This window comes from Pungitius pungitius, chromosome 16 (genome assembly GCF_949316345.1).
Source record: "Pungitius pungitius chromosome 16, fPunPun2.1, whole genome shotgun sequence".
Classification (NCBI taxonomy): domain Eukaryota; kingdom Metazoa; phylum Chordata; class Actinopteri; order Perciformes; family Gasterosteidae; genus Pungitius; species Pungitius pungitius.
The window spans coordinates 748,994-766,910 of NC_084915.1; the positions used below are offsets into that span (position 1 = coordinate 748,994).

At 44.6% G+C, this 17,917-nt stretch overlaps 2 protein-coding genes across 2 annotated transcripts; both read left to right on the plus strand.

Moving 5' to 3' along the window:
• Window positions 1-6,240: 6,240 nt before the first annotated feature.
• Window positions 6,241-10,751, plus strand: dlb (deltaB). The gene is made up of 7 exons (XM_037466658.2): window positions 6,241-6,619; window positions 6,723-6,962; window positions 7,053-7,110; window positions 7,200-7,457; window positions 8,166-8,527; window positions 8,915-9,131; window positions 9,253-10,751. The coding sequence occupies exons 1-7, from the start codon at window positions 6,569-6,571 to the stop codon at window positions 9,969-9,971; spliced, it is 1,905 nt and encodes a 634-aa protein (XP_037322555.2). The 5' UTR covers window positions 6,241-6,568; the 3' UTR covers window positions 9,972-10,751.
• Window positions 10,752-11,872: 1,121 nt separating this feature from the next.
• Window positions 11,873-16,995, plus strand: ppp1r14aa (protein phosphatase 1, regulatory (inhibitor) subunit 14Aa). The gene is made up of 4 exons (XM_037468546.2): window positions 11,873-12,119; window positions 14,639-14,719; window positions 14,940-14,972; window positions 16,081-16,995. Exons 1-4 carry the CDS (start codon window positions 11,934-11,936, stop codon window positions 16,252-16,254), a joined length of 474 nt encoding a protein of 157 aa, XP_037324443.2. The 5' UTR covers window positions 11,873-11,933; the 3' UTR covers window positions 16,255-16,995.
• The last annotated feature ends 922 nt before the right edge of the window (window positions 16,996-17,917 follow it).

Genomic DNA, 17,917 nt, shown 5'->3' on the forward strand with positions numbered 1-17,917 from the left:
CATGAATGGTGCTCTCGTCACCACCTTAGACATTCTATGTGAAACGTTGTAAAAGGGGAAAGATTGAATAAAATGATTTATTGATGAGGATACATCTATAGATATATTTAAGACAAATGATAACAACAGAAAATCCTGGGCTCGTTCAAGCTATACAATTATAGATGATAGAGTGATTTTTATTCAAATTGATAATGAAAAGGAAGCAGATTTGGGCATAGCTTGTATCTTTACTTCCCTTGGCACAACTGAGAATCCCAAGATATGGGACATGTGGAACCAGCACTTAGATTACAAGATTATCTGAATATACTCCCTGGCATTCACCACTCTTACTGAAACTGCTGTAGAGAATGAGAAGCACACTGGAAGCCAGTTCTTATTTCCTGGTGAGTATCCACGTGAGGAGCATTATTTGCTATCGTGTTTATTGGACTCTCTGTTGAGAATGTGATTCATACAGTTGCTGTAGTCCAGATGGGTGAAGTACAGTAGCAGGTTCTTTCAGCTCCATTCATGTTGGTGGCTTTATTGCCTAACACACTCACTGTTCTCCACAGTAATGAAACAGTATTATTAACCTAGAATGAAACTGTCAAGCTTTATTCCATCATGTGCTTCATCAGCCATCCAACCATCCAACTTCTTTCCAATTCACGGCTTTGTGAGACCTAAAATGAGAGGATTTTTCAGATTACGAGAGGATGTTGCAGAGGCAAAAAAAGACATTTAAATTGTTACTTTGCTTTGGATCTGCTTAATACTACCACTTATAATTTATACATGTTCAAATAAAAAACGTTTCTTTCCATTGATGAAGTTGCTTCAGGCTATACTGACTTTCAAAATTAACATTTGAACGTTACCTTACCTGCAAGAATGTTATAGGATTAGGTTTTTGGGATGGGGGGGGGGTGTGTTGCCTGATTTGAAGAGTTCCTTTCTTAGGTGCTCATTAAAAACACACTCACACTCACACACACACACACGCACACACGCACACACGCACACACGCACACACACACACACACACACACGCACGCACACACGCACACACACACACACGCACACACGCACACACACACACACGCACACACACACACACACACACACACACGCACACACACACACACACGCACACACACACACACACACACACACACACACACACACACACACACACACACACACACACACACACACACATAAAGAGAGTTAAGTCCCATTGCATTGTTCCCCTGTTGCAGCCCCTTCTGCTCTCAGTTGGCTAAACAGCTGCTGGGGGCCAGTCCTGCGTGCTGCAGCAGGGGGGGGGGGGGGAAGGCGGGGGGGGGCAGCAGGAGTTCAACAGTCCGCTGGGGGCTTCTCTTCCACATAGCTGGGAGGCAGGGGGCAGCGTTAGTGTCTGGCTTGGGGGGGTGGGGGTGGGAGGTCTGTGGTCCTGAATAGGCAGCTGTATTCACATTGTGCTCCGGTCTTTTACCAGCAGTGCTTTACGGAGCGCTCAAACCTGAGACTTAAGCCTCTCTGAAAGGGCATTATTCACTTTGAGTACCATAAAACTGTATTATTCACCTCTCTCTCCTTTAGAATAAACAAAACTCTATTTTCCTTGAGAAGTGAATATCTACACTAAACCTGTGCCTGATTAAATTTTAATATATTGAATTCCTTTATAGGCTGCATTTCTCTGTATTATTATTCCGCAAAGGCATTGCGTTCTTGTGGGAGAATCATGTGCTACATCATCAGAAACAACACAACTAGGCACCTACGCAGTGAGTACGTACAGTTAGTTCATTTGAATTTGTGGCATCACAAATAAACAAAATATGTAAGAGAGGAGTTTGATTGGACAAAGACTTTTCCAAAAAAAGTCACTATGTGTTGCTCCATTCTTCATCTTTTCCAAGCATTATCCTGTAGATATTTCTTACAGATTTGGTGGACATCTGGCCAAAAACGAGCATCGACTTAGTCAGGCAAAATGTAAAGGGGGCTAAAAAAAATAATCCATCCATCGATCTACATGTAGGTTTCCTCCCCCTTTGCTCCAGTTGACCCTGGTGCCCTTTTTCCTTTTCTTCAGTTTTAACCCCCACCTGTTCTCATTCCCTTCTTCCTCCCAGCTCTCTGTTTCATCTGCCATCTGCCACCAGAGGAGCCCGTCTGGGCCCGGAGAGGAAAGGTAGGGACCATTGGAGGAGATTGTCATTGTCATGCCTCCCTATGTGCCCCAAACAAAAGGGCAATTATACATCTGCTTCTAAGCCAAACACTTGTGTTTTGTTTACCTCATCATATCTGTTGACTTGGGAGGGGGGGTCCATACGATGTGGCAATAATTAGATTGTATATTAGAAAACTGTCAAATAAGATGTTTGTAATTGCACCAAACCCATTTCTATAATGCATTTTAAACATACTTTATAAACAGTTTTAATGTACTTACAACACCGCCACAGATAGTGAAGAGCACTACACAGTTTACGATCACTTTTTTGTTTCATGACACATATGTGCAAGTCTCTCACTGAAATTTCTTCTTACAGGAATCATAGTATATCATTTTCAGCGATCTAACACATTATAATATATTTATACTGTTTCATATTGAAAAAAAACATACTTCGCATTGTAAGTCGTTATAAGATTCTCCATCATGTGGAACTGTAGAGCGATAATGTAGCAGTAAAGTGTACTAAACTGGCTATAGCACGGTCTACACTACACTGCTCCAAAAAGTTAGACAATGAAGCAAGCAGTTCAGTCTAGGGGATGATGAACAGGGCAGAGCTTGCAAGCTCATGAATAATGGAAGAAGAAAAAAAGGATTGAGACACCTGAGCCAGCTCTCTGCCTCCATTAGCCAACATACCTGATGTGGACAACGTTAGAGAGCCACAGCCCTGCAGCAAAGGAGAAAGGGCGAGGCACTGAATGGGAGTTTATGGAATAGTGAAACTGATGGAGGATCAGTTGATTGATTTTTAGTGATAAAATAACAACATCTAAACTTCATCAAAACTACATCAACATTTCTAAATGGTAATGGTAATATCAGTAGGAATAGAGTTAGCATTAGTAATGTGACAACTAATAAGAATGACCGTAGCAGTGGAGGGAGCGTAGCCAGAACAGCCCCCTCCCAGATGAAAGCAGCATCCCCTGCACGGCCCCCCTCTAAACACTGAATTCATTTTGAATTATTAGTATTCTCATTACTCCTTACACCAACGGAAAAAAACAAACCCTGTTTTACAGCTCAAGTTTTTAAATAACAATTCGTTTCAGATGTGCATTTTAGGTGATAAGAACTAAAAGTGGTATTTCAAGGGCAGAGTTTCAAGCTTAGTTTAAAGCTGACAGGGACACTTTGACATGGGACATGGAGCAGCCAGGGTTTTGAGGCGGTGCACCCTCTCTACTCCATGCACCACCATCACCCCATCTACAGATGGACCGAAGAGACATGAATGGATGCGTCAGGAGATGTGGGGCATTATTTGTTTCCTTGTCACAGCCTGTCAAAATAAAATGAATTGAATGTTGTGTTATAACTCAAGAAGCCTCAGGCTTGTCTGACTCAACATTAAATGATCACAATGGGGGACGTGGCATGTTTAGGTGCTTCAGCAGCACCTCAATGAGATGCAACAATCAGCCCAATGACATGCACTCCTATTGTCCCACACGCAGACAGCAGGCCGGGGCTGCACAAGTGTCCACAACAGGTCGACTTCTCCCCCGAGAGGCTGCGGGGGTCAGATTTGCAGCGGCTCCCTCCTCTCGTTCTCTTTAAGTGTCCTCGGGGAGAGGGATCGCCAAGCTGCTGTGGGCTGTGGATGAGACAGATGTCACCCACTCAAGTGGGAGGTCGGCTGGGTGGGGGTAATGCACGACTCTTCTTTGGTTCCCATGCCCCGTGGCACACTCGTGTCACACTCCTGCGAGTAATACAGATGACAACAGAGCGCAGAGCGGCGCACTGTCCATCTGCTCTGCTGACACAAAGACAGCCACGTCGTCCCCCGCGCTGAAGGTGGACATACGTCTCAAATGTCCCTCCTGGGGAAATATGACCTGATGTTTGGGACAGGATGTAAAAGATGTGTTATGATCGATAGGAATATGTGACACACGCACACACACGCACACACACACACACACACACACACGCACACACACACACACACACACACGCACACACACACACGCACACACACACACACACACACACGCACACACACACACACACACACAACAGGGTTTACAAACACAGGTGTCAAAAAGGTATTAGCCCTGAAGGAAACCATGGATCAGATTATTGATTTAGGAATTTAGATTTTCATCAAATATAGAGCAAATATTACATCTCATATTTGCTATTATTCTATTCTATATATTTGTAAATACCACAGATCTCGAGGCCGAGAGCAGCCAGAGTTAGCAGCATATGTTATTCAATGGCATAAGCATTAATTTGCCAGAACTCTGCTGAGATCATACAGTGTGTCATTTTACAATATGAGGAGCTTGTCGTTAGCCAAAGACTCTTATTTGTTTGTTATTTGTTTGTTATTTGTTTCATCTTTCCGACAAGGTTTAGAGGCGCACATTTTCAACCTGAAATAATAAGATGACAGAGCACATCGAATTGAACCAGTTGGAGTTTGGAAAACTGTGTTATTTGATTAATTTGCATTCATTATTATCTTTTTTTGGATGACATATAGCCATTGCATTGAAATCTAAATTGTCCAAATTTGGTGAGGTACCCCCCTGGAACTCCTTAGAGGTCCTTGATCCCCCTTTCAGAATCGCCTGAACTAAGGCGTTTGACCCGAGATGTTTTGTGAGCAGCTCCTCCAGCTTTTCTTTGTTTGGTTTCTTCTCTGCTCACATTCAACCATTGGTTTCCTCCTTAGTTTGTCCTAGTTGTCCTGCGGGGAAGCGTGCCACAATATGCGGGGCGTCTCCTCAGGCACGCGTCCTCTTTGCTCGTTATAATATCAATAGGAACCCCCCCCTCCCCCAAACTCCCTCCCCAAACACCACCCACTATCACTATACACAGACACGTACCGTTTGCCGATTGGCATTAATTAATAAGCAGGGCAGATATTAGAGAATGCCAAGTATGTCGTTAACTTTTTTCAAATGTGTGGTCCATTGAAGTGTACATCTCTGTATCAATGCCACGATTAATTGACTGAGGATGGATCACATCTGGCAATGACCATCAATGTTGGGATACGTGGTTAAAATCACCTGTCGAACAAAGAACATCAATATTTCGTGCGGATGCTGCGTATCACGTCTGCGGGTGCACACGGCGCGGCTCTTTGTGTGCACAGCGCAGAGGTTCATCACGTGCCTGCCCGCGACAGGTGCTGAAACCGACGCGGTCCTCCTAAAATCAATATAGGGGTTAGCGGTTTGTGTGCGCGCGCGACGCTGTGTGTGCGCGGAGGGGGGGGGGGGGGGGGGGGACGCTTCGGAGAGACAATGGCCTGGCTCTGGGCCCCCACGGTCGACCATGTGCCGTTGATTACCATACAGCTGTTCGCATGAGCTCCAGACAAAAGCAACATGATAGCCCAAACTTTGCAGGACCCCACCCCCCCGCCACACACATGCACACACACACACGCACACACACAGGCGGGGCCTGCGCTCTCTTTGTCAACCCCACACGCGCCACAGCAATTCTAATGCTGGATGTGAAGAAAGAAAAGGCTGAATGCCCCACTTCCTTCTGATGTTTGTTCCAAAGAACCTCGGAAAAAGAAAAGAAAAAACACCTTTTCCAACAATGATCTATAAATTGGTGGTAAATGGTTGATTGTTGATTAAATGCAGGAGGCCTTCGTTCTTGTCACGGCCTGACAGAGTTCCCCAAATAATAATGCCTTAAAACTGCCCTTTATTCTCTTGGATCACGGATTTTTCATATGGGGTTTGCAGAAGGTAGTTCCCCCCATTCACAGAAAAAATAGATGAATACAAGTAATATAGTTTTCTTTTTCTCAGGCTATACGCCGAGATTTCGTTGAAACAGTGCTTTAGGGGTGTTTTTTTCACAATACATCTCTAGAGGGTTAGGATTCATGCAGTGCACGTATCTGCCCCGCGCCAGCTTCTTATACATATTCCTATTAAGGACCCCGTCCAGGTGGCTTGTCTAAATCCCCAAGCACCCCGCCCCCCCCCCCCCCCCCCCGCCCCACCAAACACACACTCCCCCGCCCCCGTGTCCCCTGAGGTCTGCTCGGGGGCCACCTCTTTGGCCGTGACGCGCAGCACCAGAAGCTACAAAAACCACTGTGCGCCTTAAACGCACCAGTAACAATTACAGCAAGAAGAGCAGCCCGTAGGGGGGGGGGAGAATAGCGCCGGGAGATACGGATGTAAACGTTACCTACGCAAGCACAAAGTGATGACAGCCTTTTTTGAATGAGAGTTTTTCTTCAAAGTTTTTTTTTTTTTTAATCTTTTGAGGATTATTATTGCACGAGACGAATGCGGACAAATACTTCGCATTTGAAGGCAAGATAACGGAGAGGAAATGGCACATCTTCACATGAGATCCCTCCTGGTGCTGGCTTTGTTGCAAGTTGTAAGTCTGTTTTTGATTTTTTTTAAAGACGCGCTTTACACTGTATTTTACGCGACTATTGTCTCATCATCTCGTGTTTAAAAAAAATCTTTTGACATTGCAGGTTTTATCATCTGGTGTGTTTGAGCTGAAAATTAACTCGTTCCACACGGCGCAGCGCATCTGCAGGCGACACCGGGACTGTCACATATTTTTCCGAATTTGCCTAAAGCACCCAGAGGACGTGATCTCTGCGGAGCCACCATGCACCTTTGGCACTGGACACACCAACGTCATCAGGGCCGATCACACCTCCATCTCCAGCAGCGCTCCCATCAGGGTGCCCTTCCACTTCAAGTGGCCGGTAAAGAGAAACTCCCTGTAGTTGATCTTCTGAGATAATAGACCATATCCATCCTTTTCACTGTCTTAAACGACCGCTCTTCTGCTGCAGGGAACTTTTTCGTTGATCATTGAAGCCTGGAACGCCGAATCCCCGACCGAATACACGGGTAAGGTTACTTACCAGTCCCCCCCCCCCCACCCGACGCGCGCAGCATCCTCCCAGATGGCATTTGTTTGAAACATTCTCCTTCCCCAGACAACCAAAACAACCTGGTGAGCCGCCTGGCGACCAGGAGGAGGCTGTCCATCGGCGAGGACTGGTCCCAGGACGTGCACTTCGGCGAGCAGAGCGAGCTGCGCTACTCCTACCACGTCTTCTGTGACGAGTACTACTTTGGGGACGGCTGCGCCGAGTACTGCCGGCCGAGGGACGACACGCTGGGCCACTACACCTGCGACGAGGAGGGCAACCGCATCTGCCTGGAGGGCTGGAAGGGGAACTACTGCTCCGAGCGTGAGTGTGTGCTAAACAAGTACCAAAGAGCCATTGTGCAAGCCCCCCCCCCCACAATAAAGTAAACAGCATCCTGCTCAATATTGTTATAATATATATTGTTTACCCTCCAAACACAAACCCAACCAAAGACCATGGCAACATCCAAGCAAGTAAAGAATTCGGTGTACACAAATCACTAAGGGACTAAATATTTACGAAGAAAGACCACCCAAATATTTGGACAGACAGTTTTGTCAAAGTTAGGATGAGAATTGTTTTCATCTTTCTCTCCAGGTTGATTCTTTACTTTATACAAAGACAGAAATCTTTTAGTATTTAGTAGTATTTCCTTTATCTGACTGCAGCCCTGCAGTGTTTCTCCTGCAAGACGGTCTGTGTCGTTCCATCTGCCTTTTGTTCTCTCTTACAATGGGAGAAGGAGGAATGGCCCCAAATACACAAACACGCACACACACACACACACACACACACCCTTTTTCAAGGTGATTGGTGTGTGTGTGTGTGTGTATTATGGAAATGAAAGAAAGGGTTTTCCCCTTGCAGTGTGCCTACCAGCTGCTTGCTTAATACTTAACCAACAGTGAAGTCTGAAGCAGGGCCGGGGTCAGACGGGGGGCCCCTTACATTTGTGTGTGTCTGTGTGTGATGTATGAGAAGGCGTGCCCATTGTAATCACACACCCTCCCTTTACCCTATCTTCACCAGCCATCTGCTCGGCGGACTGCAGCGAGAGGCACGGCTACTGCGAGGCCCCGGGGGGCTGTACATGCCGCATGGGGTGGCAGGGCCCCTCCTGCAAGGAGTGTGTGCGCTACCCAGGCTGCCTCCATGGGACGTGCAGCCAGCCGTGGCAGTGCAGCTGCAAGGAGGGATGGGGGGGGCTCTTCTGCGACCAGGACCTCAACTACTGCACTAACCACAAGCCCTGCGCAAATGGAGCCACTTGCACCAACACGGGGCAGGGCAGCTACACCTGCACCTGCCGCCCCGGCTACGGGGGCACCAACTGCGAGCTGGAGACCAACGAGTGCGACAGCAACCCTTGCAAGAACGGAGGAAGCTGCAATGTGAGTGGACAATGGGATTAGGTTTAACACACATATAAACATAATGTGGATAATTTGGAGTCCAGTCAACGTTATCATTATTATATTTATAATATACAAACAAAGCATCACATAATTCAAATAAATGATCAAAACGTATTATTATTTAAGTTATTTCAAAGTAGCGTGATACTAACAGGTGAGGAGACAAGGAATTTGCAATGACAGAAGAGTAGCAGAGTCAGCATCCTCAATGCAGTGGACCCAACGCCATCTAATGCAAGCACAGCGTGACAAATACCTCATCACCTCATTGTGTGAAAATGAAACCATAATGGACAAAAGTCAAATGGAAAACTTCCAGCACAAGACTTTGTCCCTAAATTCCCCCCCTCCCTCCGTCCGCAGGACCTGGAGAACGACTACTCGTGCACCTGCCCGCAGGGCTTCTACGGCAAGAACTGCGAGATCATCGCCATGACGTGCGCCGACGGGCCCTGCTTCAACGGCGGTACATGCGTAGAGACCGTGACCGGTGGCTACACCTGCCGCTGCCCCCCTAGCTACACCGGCTCCAACTGTGAGAAGAAACTGGACCGCTGCAGCAACAGGCCCTGCCTGAACGGTGAGTCGCGCCCCCCTGTGGCCGAAGCGCGAACCGTCCCTGCCGACGCTTGTGCAAGGAAGTGGAAAAGGTTCATTCTGAAAGTCTAACGCAACACTGCTTTTCTTTCCGTATAATGCAGGTGGTGAGTGTCTGGACCTCGGCCAGAGCGTCCTGTGCCGCTGCCAGGCGGGCTTCACTGGTGCCAACTGCCAGGTGAACGTGGACGACTGCGCCTCGACCCCGTGCCAGAACGCCGGCACCTGCCAGGACGGCATGAACGACTACACCTGTTCCTGCACCCTGGGGTACACCGGCAAGAACTGCAGCGTGCGCTCCGACGCCTGCGGTGCCCGTCCGTGCCAGAACGGCGGCACCTGTTTCACCCACTTCACTGGGCCCGTGTGCCAGTGCCCCAAGGGCTTCATGGGTCCCAGCTGCGAGTTCACGCTGCAGCCCAGTTTCAAACCGGCTTTGCGCCAGACCTCCCAGCCCTCCTCAGCCACCCTCACCGTCTCCTGCGTCCTGGCTGTGCTGTCGCTGGTCCTGGTGGCGGGCATCGTGCTCCTACGGAGGAGGAGAAGGGGGCTGCAGGGGAGGAAGCAGCTGAACGACAGCGCCGTGTACAACGACCTGGAGACAGTCAACAACCAGGGAGGGAGCGAAAGAGACGCCTTCCTTGGCCCCAACGGACTGTTCAAGATCAGCAACGGCACGGCTCGCCTCAGCCTCTCCCTCTGCCCGGACGGACGGTCCGGCTACAGGCAGAACAGCGCGGACAGCAGCCTGACCCGAGGCGAGCGCCAGGACTTCATGTGGAGGGACGAGGCCGGCCTGGGCTCCGGGGCAGGGCTGAGATGAAACCCCATCTAAAATAAAAAGCAATATTAGCACTTGCTCCTTGCTCTTCAGTCACAGTGGAGAAAAGGGGTGAATCCGTGAGATAAAAACCACTCTGCTCATGCAGAAGATAATGTACCATTATAAATGTAAGCGTAAGAAGCAAAAATGAACTATTGTGATGGAGACGATTTACAAAGATTATTGAAAAAGTATATGGGGCAAAGCTCTTCCAGACCCAAAGAAACACGTAATATGAGCCACTCTTCATAGGACCTACAACTCAAACCAAATGCAGGAGGTCACCACTCTTTGGAAAACCTGCCCCAAAAAATATGTTCTATTGGGCTAATGTTTTTAATGTCTTTGATTGTTTCTCATTTATTTTTTACACATTCTTTTGTTTTGCTTTTCAATCTTCCTTTGGACATTATTTCCTTATTGTGCGTACCATCATTTTTATTCTTTATATTATTTATTTATTGGAAAAACGCATGTTTAAGGCGTCGTTGTCACAGATGTAGAAATATATATTTATATGATGCTGAATGAAGACGGATGCTTGATGTTGTACCTGGATGTTTTATAGGGCTCGGACAGCCATGTTAAATATCCCAAAGATATTTAGAGCAGGTAAAGTATGAAATACATTTGCTTTACCATGCAAAGTCTACCATTGCTGTAATTTATATTGATATACCTTATATACTACTGATCGCATTGCTCCTTCATGTGCCATTTTGTGTTCTTACCAAAGTTTTTGTTATGTTAAATGTTTTCATTCACGCTATTTAATTTCATCCTGTTGTTGTTGTGATGTGGAATAAAAGATTTGCTTTTTATGCGACTCTGGATTGAAATCTCTGTTGTAATTGTTTTCTCAATGAATCCGTTGTAAAAGATAGTTATATTCCCCAATTATGCTCAAATTACAATACTTTGTAACAGAGGAAAGCAGCGCTCACATTTCAGAAAACCACATATTGCATTTTTGACAATAATATCAGCATAGTTTACTCAGATTGACAAACACCACTTCAATGGGACATTACACAATGCAAGGCAATAAGTATGATGTATTGCTTCGGTTCTACCCTCGTTTCACCATCACATCTCCAAAAACACTTTGTCGCGGGGCGTTCTAACCCCTTACATATCCTTGACAGTTAACAACAAATAGTTATTAAAATTCCCCTCTAGCACACCAAAAACACTAATACAGAAAGCAAAAGACAGTCCACATGGGCACAACAGACAAAAACACATCACAAAGGATAAAAAACACCAGAAACAACAAGCCACAAGGAACTTGACTAAAAAAACTCAATCTAAAAGAAATACAAAGTGTTCATTAATAAATCTAACTGCTACTGGAGTTGTTCAGCCTTCAATCCACTAAATGAGCTGCTGAGTCCATCACTTTACATGAATTTCTTGCTAAATGTTTGAAAAAGTGACATATGAATATTGTCCTGCTAAATGTACCAACACTGCGCAAACGTCGCCCCAAACTGGGGAAGGTTCAGATTGTTTGATGTTGCTATGGTGATTTTAACTTGCTTCGTGGAACTGAAAGGTCGGATCTAATCTTACTCTAAAAATGATGGGGCTAACTCAGATTGCCAAGTACGAGGAACGGGGCCCAGGGAAGAAAAAATAAAAATAATCTTTACCTCAAATTTCCACTCAAAAATTCTTTGTCATTTTTACTGAGGAAATCAAGTTAAAATGACTTGCTACTAACAATTGTTTTCTATCCAACACAATCCAATAAATGGTACCTGACAAGTGACATAGGCCAATCAGAGATATTTACATAAGCTAGTTTACAATTCGCACCTAAATAAATGGAATCCATGTTACATCCAGCTCTCTCTCTCTCTCTCTCCCTCTCTCTGTCTCTCACCCCCAACCCTCCCTTCCCCTCCTCTTGTGTTTGAATAAGGACGACGGCAAACCAGTCCGACCGGGTGCATACTAGACATGGCAGCCGAACGGACAGGGCCATTGCAGGAGGAAACGGACGATTCCCACTCACTGGACCATGGCGGTCCCATCCCAAAGAGGCACGCACGGGTCACCGTGAAGTACAACAGGAAGGAGCTGCAGAGGCGGCTGGACCTGGAGAAATGGATCGACGAGAGCCTGGACCGGCTGTTCTCGGGTCAGGTGGGTAGAGCATGCCCACCACATAATAATTTCATTTGGCCTTTTTGAATACTTCCCACTATGCCACCATAAATATTTTTAAAGCTGTAACTCCCTTAAGTAAAACAGGCGGAGGGGTTATTTATACAGTTATTTCACTTGAACAGCAGTGTGACACACACACTCGGATGATCTATGAAGAGAGGTGGGGCAGCTTGGTTCGCCTTAAAAGGCCATGAGCATCCTGAAGATGTAATGTCCCAAGCTCGAGGATCTATATCTTTCTTGGAGCTGGCCTTATATGGGCAGTGTGGAACAGAGGGAAGGTTGAACAATTTGGAAAAAGGGAAAGAGAGAAAGAGAGAAAGAGAGGATGTTTACTGGGAAGGAAGGCGCCGTCGTGTAAAAAGGTTCAAGGAGTAGTTTAACACCACACATCTGGATGCTGAAGCAGCCGGCGGGAGCAATTAGTGGCATCTCATGAGGGAGCACAGAGAGGGGTAATGCACTTTTTGGACATTAAATGTAGGATTTGTGTGAGCTAAATATATTAATTGTAAAAAAACAAAAAATCAGGAGAGTAATAATAAAACAGCGCTGGGAAGCAAAAATTACTCCACAGGGCCCAGCTCGCAAAGAGAGACGATGGCGTATTCTAATGAAGCACTTATCCACAACATTGTAATATTAAGCAAATGGTTCTGAATAATATTTAAAGGGAAAATATCATACTCATTTTATGGTTCAGTCTGTTTTAGGTGTCTACTAGTTGACATTCCTTAATGTGAAAAAATACTACTACTATAATACTAACACTATTCCTTTCACAATGTCCGTCTGCATATACCTCTCTGTCTCTTCACGCTCTGTCTGTAAACTCTGTTTTAGTTTATATTTCTTTAAGAGTCCTAAAAAACACTAGTCAGCTCTGATACGCTGCAAGATGGGGCACCTTTGCAAAGTACTTTCTCAAGGTGGAGATACTCAGATGGGCAGGGTAATAAGCTAAAGAGGTTGCATGTGAGGGACACCTTGCTAGTAAAAGGTTGTAGCCCCTGTTGCCTCCGGAACTGCCTTCATTATTTGTGGTTTCTTTCAACAAGATGTTGGAAACATTCCTCTGAGATTTTGCTCTTTATTGACATGATAGCATCACGCAGTTACTGGGGTCATAAAGGGATGGATGGCCAATGCTCAGCAACAATACCCAGGTTGGCTGGGGCATTTAAATAATGCTCAATTGATATTATAGGGCCCAAAGTGTGCCCAGAAAATATCCCCCACAGCAAAAAAACCCAATTAATCTATATTTCTGAAATAGCTCTTCAACCGAGCAGCCAGACACAGTCACTCCCCAGGTTGGTTGAAACAACAATCTGGCAACGAGTGGAGGAAGAACAGAGGTAGATACACTGGAGTGATTAATAGATTAAAGGTGAGGTGAAATCAGGGAGTCTGGATGAGCTCAGTTTGGAGCCACGTCCCTGCTCAACAATACAGGCAGGAGACAAAGCCTCGCCTTGACACACACAGACAACTAGCCGAGTCGGATGATTTCACAGTCTGTGGGTAGGTGTGTGCTGCAGAATGTATGTGCACAAGCTCTGAAGAAGTGCGTCACTCGTGATGTGTCCCCCTTCAGCATTCTGAATATTCCAGTTATGATACAACACCTAATGTACAATTATAATTCTGTGCAGATGAAGGTGGCTGGCTGTAGAGCTGGAGTCCTTAATGGGACTGTCCCTTTATGGTCCCTTTAGCCCTGCTCAGCTGCTACAATGGCTGTTTGTTCAAACAGAGAGGGCCACTGTTCCAGTATTACATGAGCATTGTTGCTGTTCAGGCCCCAGAGCCTGGACATGCAAGTGATGGATATGCAATGGTTGCACACACGCTTCACACACGCTTCACACACCGTCGCACACACCTTGCAGAATATCTGTTTACCTACGCAAAGGTAGCCAAAGAAAACTCAATCTTTCCCCTTTGAACTGGAATCAATGGATGCTGCTTGAAATGTTCCTTTAAATATCCAAATTTTGTTTGTTTTGATGGAAATGTGGGGTATAAAGCTCTCCGGAAAGAGGAGCTGCTCCCTTTGCATTTGCCCCTGGTCGGCGGTGCAAGGTCTAAACAATCAACTTGCTTGAATTTAAAAATAAAAAAGGAGTTAATAACTGACAGAAGCAAATACAGTTATACTGTAGGTCAAATACGCTATGAGTAGTGTAATATTTTGCAAAATAGAGAATCTTTTCCAATCTAATGAGACCTACAAAATTGGGTCTACGGAAGGTTCTTATTGTCTCCTCCCCGGTACAGTTTCTTCTTGGGGAGTGTGTCCATTTTTTTACAGCCATATTTGATTGGCTGCACATTCAAAAGTGGGTCCTCCGAGGTTGTCTTTATCTCGTCCTCTCCGCCTCCACTATGAGCCGATATTTAATAGCAAAGTTTATTCTGTCTATCCAGATGACAGATATGTCACTGTGTCTATGTGGACTCATTCAGAGTGTGTGTCCATGTGTTCACATCAGGAAGGTGACACCCCAGACGAGGTAAACATCGATGACTTGATTGACCTGCCTGATGACGAGCAGCGAGTGAAAAAGTTACAGGTAAAACAACCTGTGTGTGCATAATACTGCATTATTTTCATTTTGCACTGCTAATTAGAAACTTAAGATTAGTGTATTTTGTTTGAAGGTCACTCAAATATACATTTTCCAAAATAATTCATGTACGTATGCAGTTTCATGGGACGTTCTGGTAGAATAGTGAACATGATATTTGATATGTGACTGGTTTGTTACACTATAATCCCCCTTATGTTGACAGGAGCTTCTTCGAGGGAGCCGTAGCGAAACTGAGGTACGTTTTAACGTTTCTTAAATGACATTAATCATAACGCACACATGCACAGAGAGACATACACAATGCCACACACATTAAATCACTGCACATCCCTCGACCTCTCTGCTTTAAGAGTCAAAGTATTCAGTCTATCTGGCCTTCCTGTGGCCTCCTGATCACAGATGCAAACGAGGGCCAGTGCTGCTGCTGCTTTTCTTACTCTCCCTTAGTGTATTTGACTCTGCTGTGGAGCAATGTTTTAACATACAATACATGCAAGTCTGTTTTAAACAGCACTTACATGTCCCCCTAAATGTTGAAACCAAATTTGGCCCAAATCTGAAAGGAGGTGGGTTGTAACGGGATCTCTTAAAGGGTTGTATAAAAAGCAATTCAATGTTTTATTCAAACAAGTAGAGCTGCTTGCCACTAAAAAACTCCGTGCTGCGTAAGTTAGTGTCTGATTTATGGCCAACAAAAGAAAACAAAAATGAATCCATAGTCAAAGAAATGTGCACAGTTGAAAATAATTAAATACCTTGGTAGCTTCCACTTGTGCTGTTGCCATAACACAACATATTCATTAGGTTGTAAACTCTCCATTTAACAAAGTAGGCAATAGAAAATTGTGAAATAATTCTAGTTTCATGTTTTTTTTTATCTTGGTCTTTTGGTGACTTAATTCTAGGATAATATAGTATAGATTATAAGCCTAGTATCTTTTGAAACATGCTTCCATTTCACATACGCCCCTAGTTCTCAGACAGTGAGTATTACTATTTATACGAATAAATACGGCATTTCTATACATTTTCAAATCGACGTTTAATTAAAGCACACTTTGAGGAGAAGAAAGTTGCAGATCAGTGTAGCTGTAGTCAGTGTAGTAGAGACAGTTACAGTGTTTAAAAAGCTAGACAAAAGATTTGTGGTGTCGTTTATTTGTATAAATGCAAGACAAAAAAAAGACAAAAATAAACAAAGTTTTTGAGTGGCCCCCAGTAATATTTTGCTGGGGGCAAAAATCCTCACTTCCATTGTCAAATAACATTGATTGTGATCACATGGATGAATGTGAAAGTCCTACTGGAACACTGACTTGCTCCATGTGACCCCTCCTCCGCAGACCTTCATCCGAGAGCTAGTGGCAAAGCTGGAGGGGGTCCACAAGCAGGAGGAGCTGCAGAGCGAGGGCATCGAACACCCCGTCATTAGCCACAGCCACTACCGCCACGAGCCCTACAGCTTCAACAAGCCGCAGCCATCACACGCTAGCCGAGGCCAGAACCAGACCCTCTGATGGCGCCCCTCACCAACTGAGACATTTTATTTTGTGGAGTCACTGCTGGTTGCCTGGCAACCTCGCAGCAACGATGAGGCTCCAGGAAGTCACTACTTCTGACAAAGAAAAAACCGAGCACATTAAAAACACAGCAACAAAAGTCAAACTATTGTCAAACTATTGCTTTAACCACTTGAAATAACTATTATTAACAAATACTATTTGTGATATCTCATGTGTGAATAATAGAGTGCTGCAGCAATTACTGCTGAACTCGTGGAAGGCCTTAGTGTAGATGCTAATAGTGTCAGTCATATAAATACTGGAGAGTGTTTCTTGATTAAAAAAGAGTTGAAAAAACATCGCTGAAGGTTTTTTTTTGATAGAAGTGAGGTCTTTGCTCTTCACCTGACTCAGTATTTGATTAACAGGTGGTTCAACCACAGGCCATGATCTTTTTTCTAAGCCAAACTAAGTAGTTGTGTTGCGTAAACCAAATAAATTGTTCTGTTATGTTAAACATGTGCAATTGTGCATTTCTGCAAGTGGGTGGGATATGAAGTTAATAGGAACCCTCACATCATGGTCTTCAAAAATGCATCATCCTCTCAACCCTCTTTTGAATAAGGATAAAACGTGAAATAGAAATAAACTCAATGGATATTGAAACAGCACGGGCATTCCTCCCCTGATGCCATTCATCACACAAAGCCACAAAGACATTTTATTTTAGTAGCACCAACACCTGTGATTCTCACTTTTACTTGACTGGACAAGGTTGTCGTTATCTGGCTCTTTATTAACATTAACAGCACGTATGTGACTCATTCAATATCTGTTAGATAATTCATTTATTATTGGTATTACAGGACAGCCAGATGTACCCAACATACCAGCAGGATGTGACAGTTATCATATAATATTTCACTGTCATTCATTGATTCTGTTTTTAATACAGTACCAGAAAATGAAACTTTTGACTGGCACCTTATACATATAATACATTCTTATCCTGTAGTCCATTTAATAGCACTAAGTAGTTACATTATGATCTTCTGGACCTTTGCTTCTAGAAAATCTAGAAAAGAGGTCTAACTGGACCCCTTTACATTTTAGTTCAGTACCCCTTCTGTAAAGAAATATCCCTCTGCAAGACTTGCTACTAAAACATTTATTTCTTAATGTGAATGTTTAATGACCCATTCTGTGCTTTGTGAATCATCTGAACTGCTGGAAAAGACAGATTGATAATCATTGTACAAGTTAATGTCTTATTATCTTAATATAATATCAAAGATCCTGTGTTTGTAGCTTTTAATGTTCAGTTTGTTGACACTGCAGAGGTCACAAGCTTTTTGTAAGTGAACTGTGGTTTATGTTTTGTATTGAGTCCATTATTTGAATGAGGGCAGACGCCACCTGTTCTCTCACACATGTGACACTAGGTGGCAGTGAGTAGCCACTGTAAGAAGCCCCCAGGTATGTTGGCCTGACGAAATATGTTTTTGCTTTGCTTGGTACCTTGTCATTAACCGCAAAGCTCTGAGGCATTTGCCCCAAAATCTCATATATCCTTCAACTGTTAATGTTGTGTTCTCTGTGTGACCTTGACACTGAGCAGTAAAGCAGGGACAATATGGCAGCAGCACCATTACTGGTGACCGCCACGTTAACTCCTATC

Coding starts and splice junctions, on each gene's coding strand:
- dlb (XM_037466658.2), top strand. CDS start 6,569: ATGGCACATCTTCACATGAGATCCCTCCTGGTGCTGGCTTTGTTGCAA. Junction 7,111..7,199: donor ATCCCCGACCGAATACACGG/GTAAGGTTACTT, acceptor CTCCTTCCCCAG/ACAACCAAAACAACCTGGTG. Junction 7,458..8,165: donor GGGGAACTACTGCTCCGAGC/GTGAGTGTGTGC, acceptor TATCTTCACCAG/CCATCTGCTCGGCGGACTGC.
- ppp1r14aa (XM_037468546.2), top strand. CDS start 11,934: ATGGCAGCCGAACGGACAGGGCCATTGCAGGAGGAAACGGACGATTCC. Junction 12,120..14,638: donor ACCGGCTGTTCTCGGGTCAG/GTGGGTAGAGCA, acceptor TGTTCACATCAG/GAAGGTGACACCCCAGACGA. Junction 14,973..16,080: donor GGAGCCGTAGCGAAACTGAG/GTACGTTTTAAC, acceptor CCTCCTCCGCAG/ACCTTCATCCGAGAGCTAGT.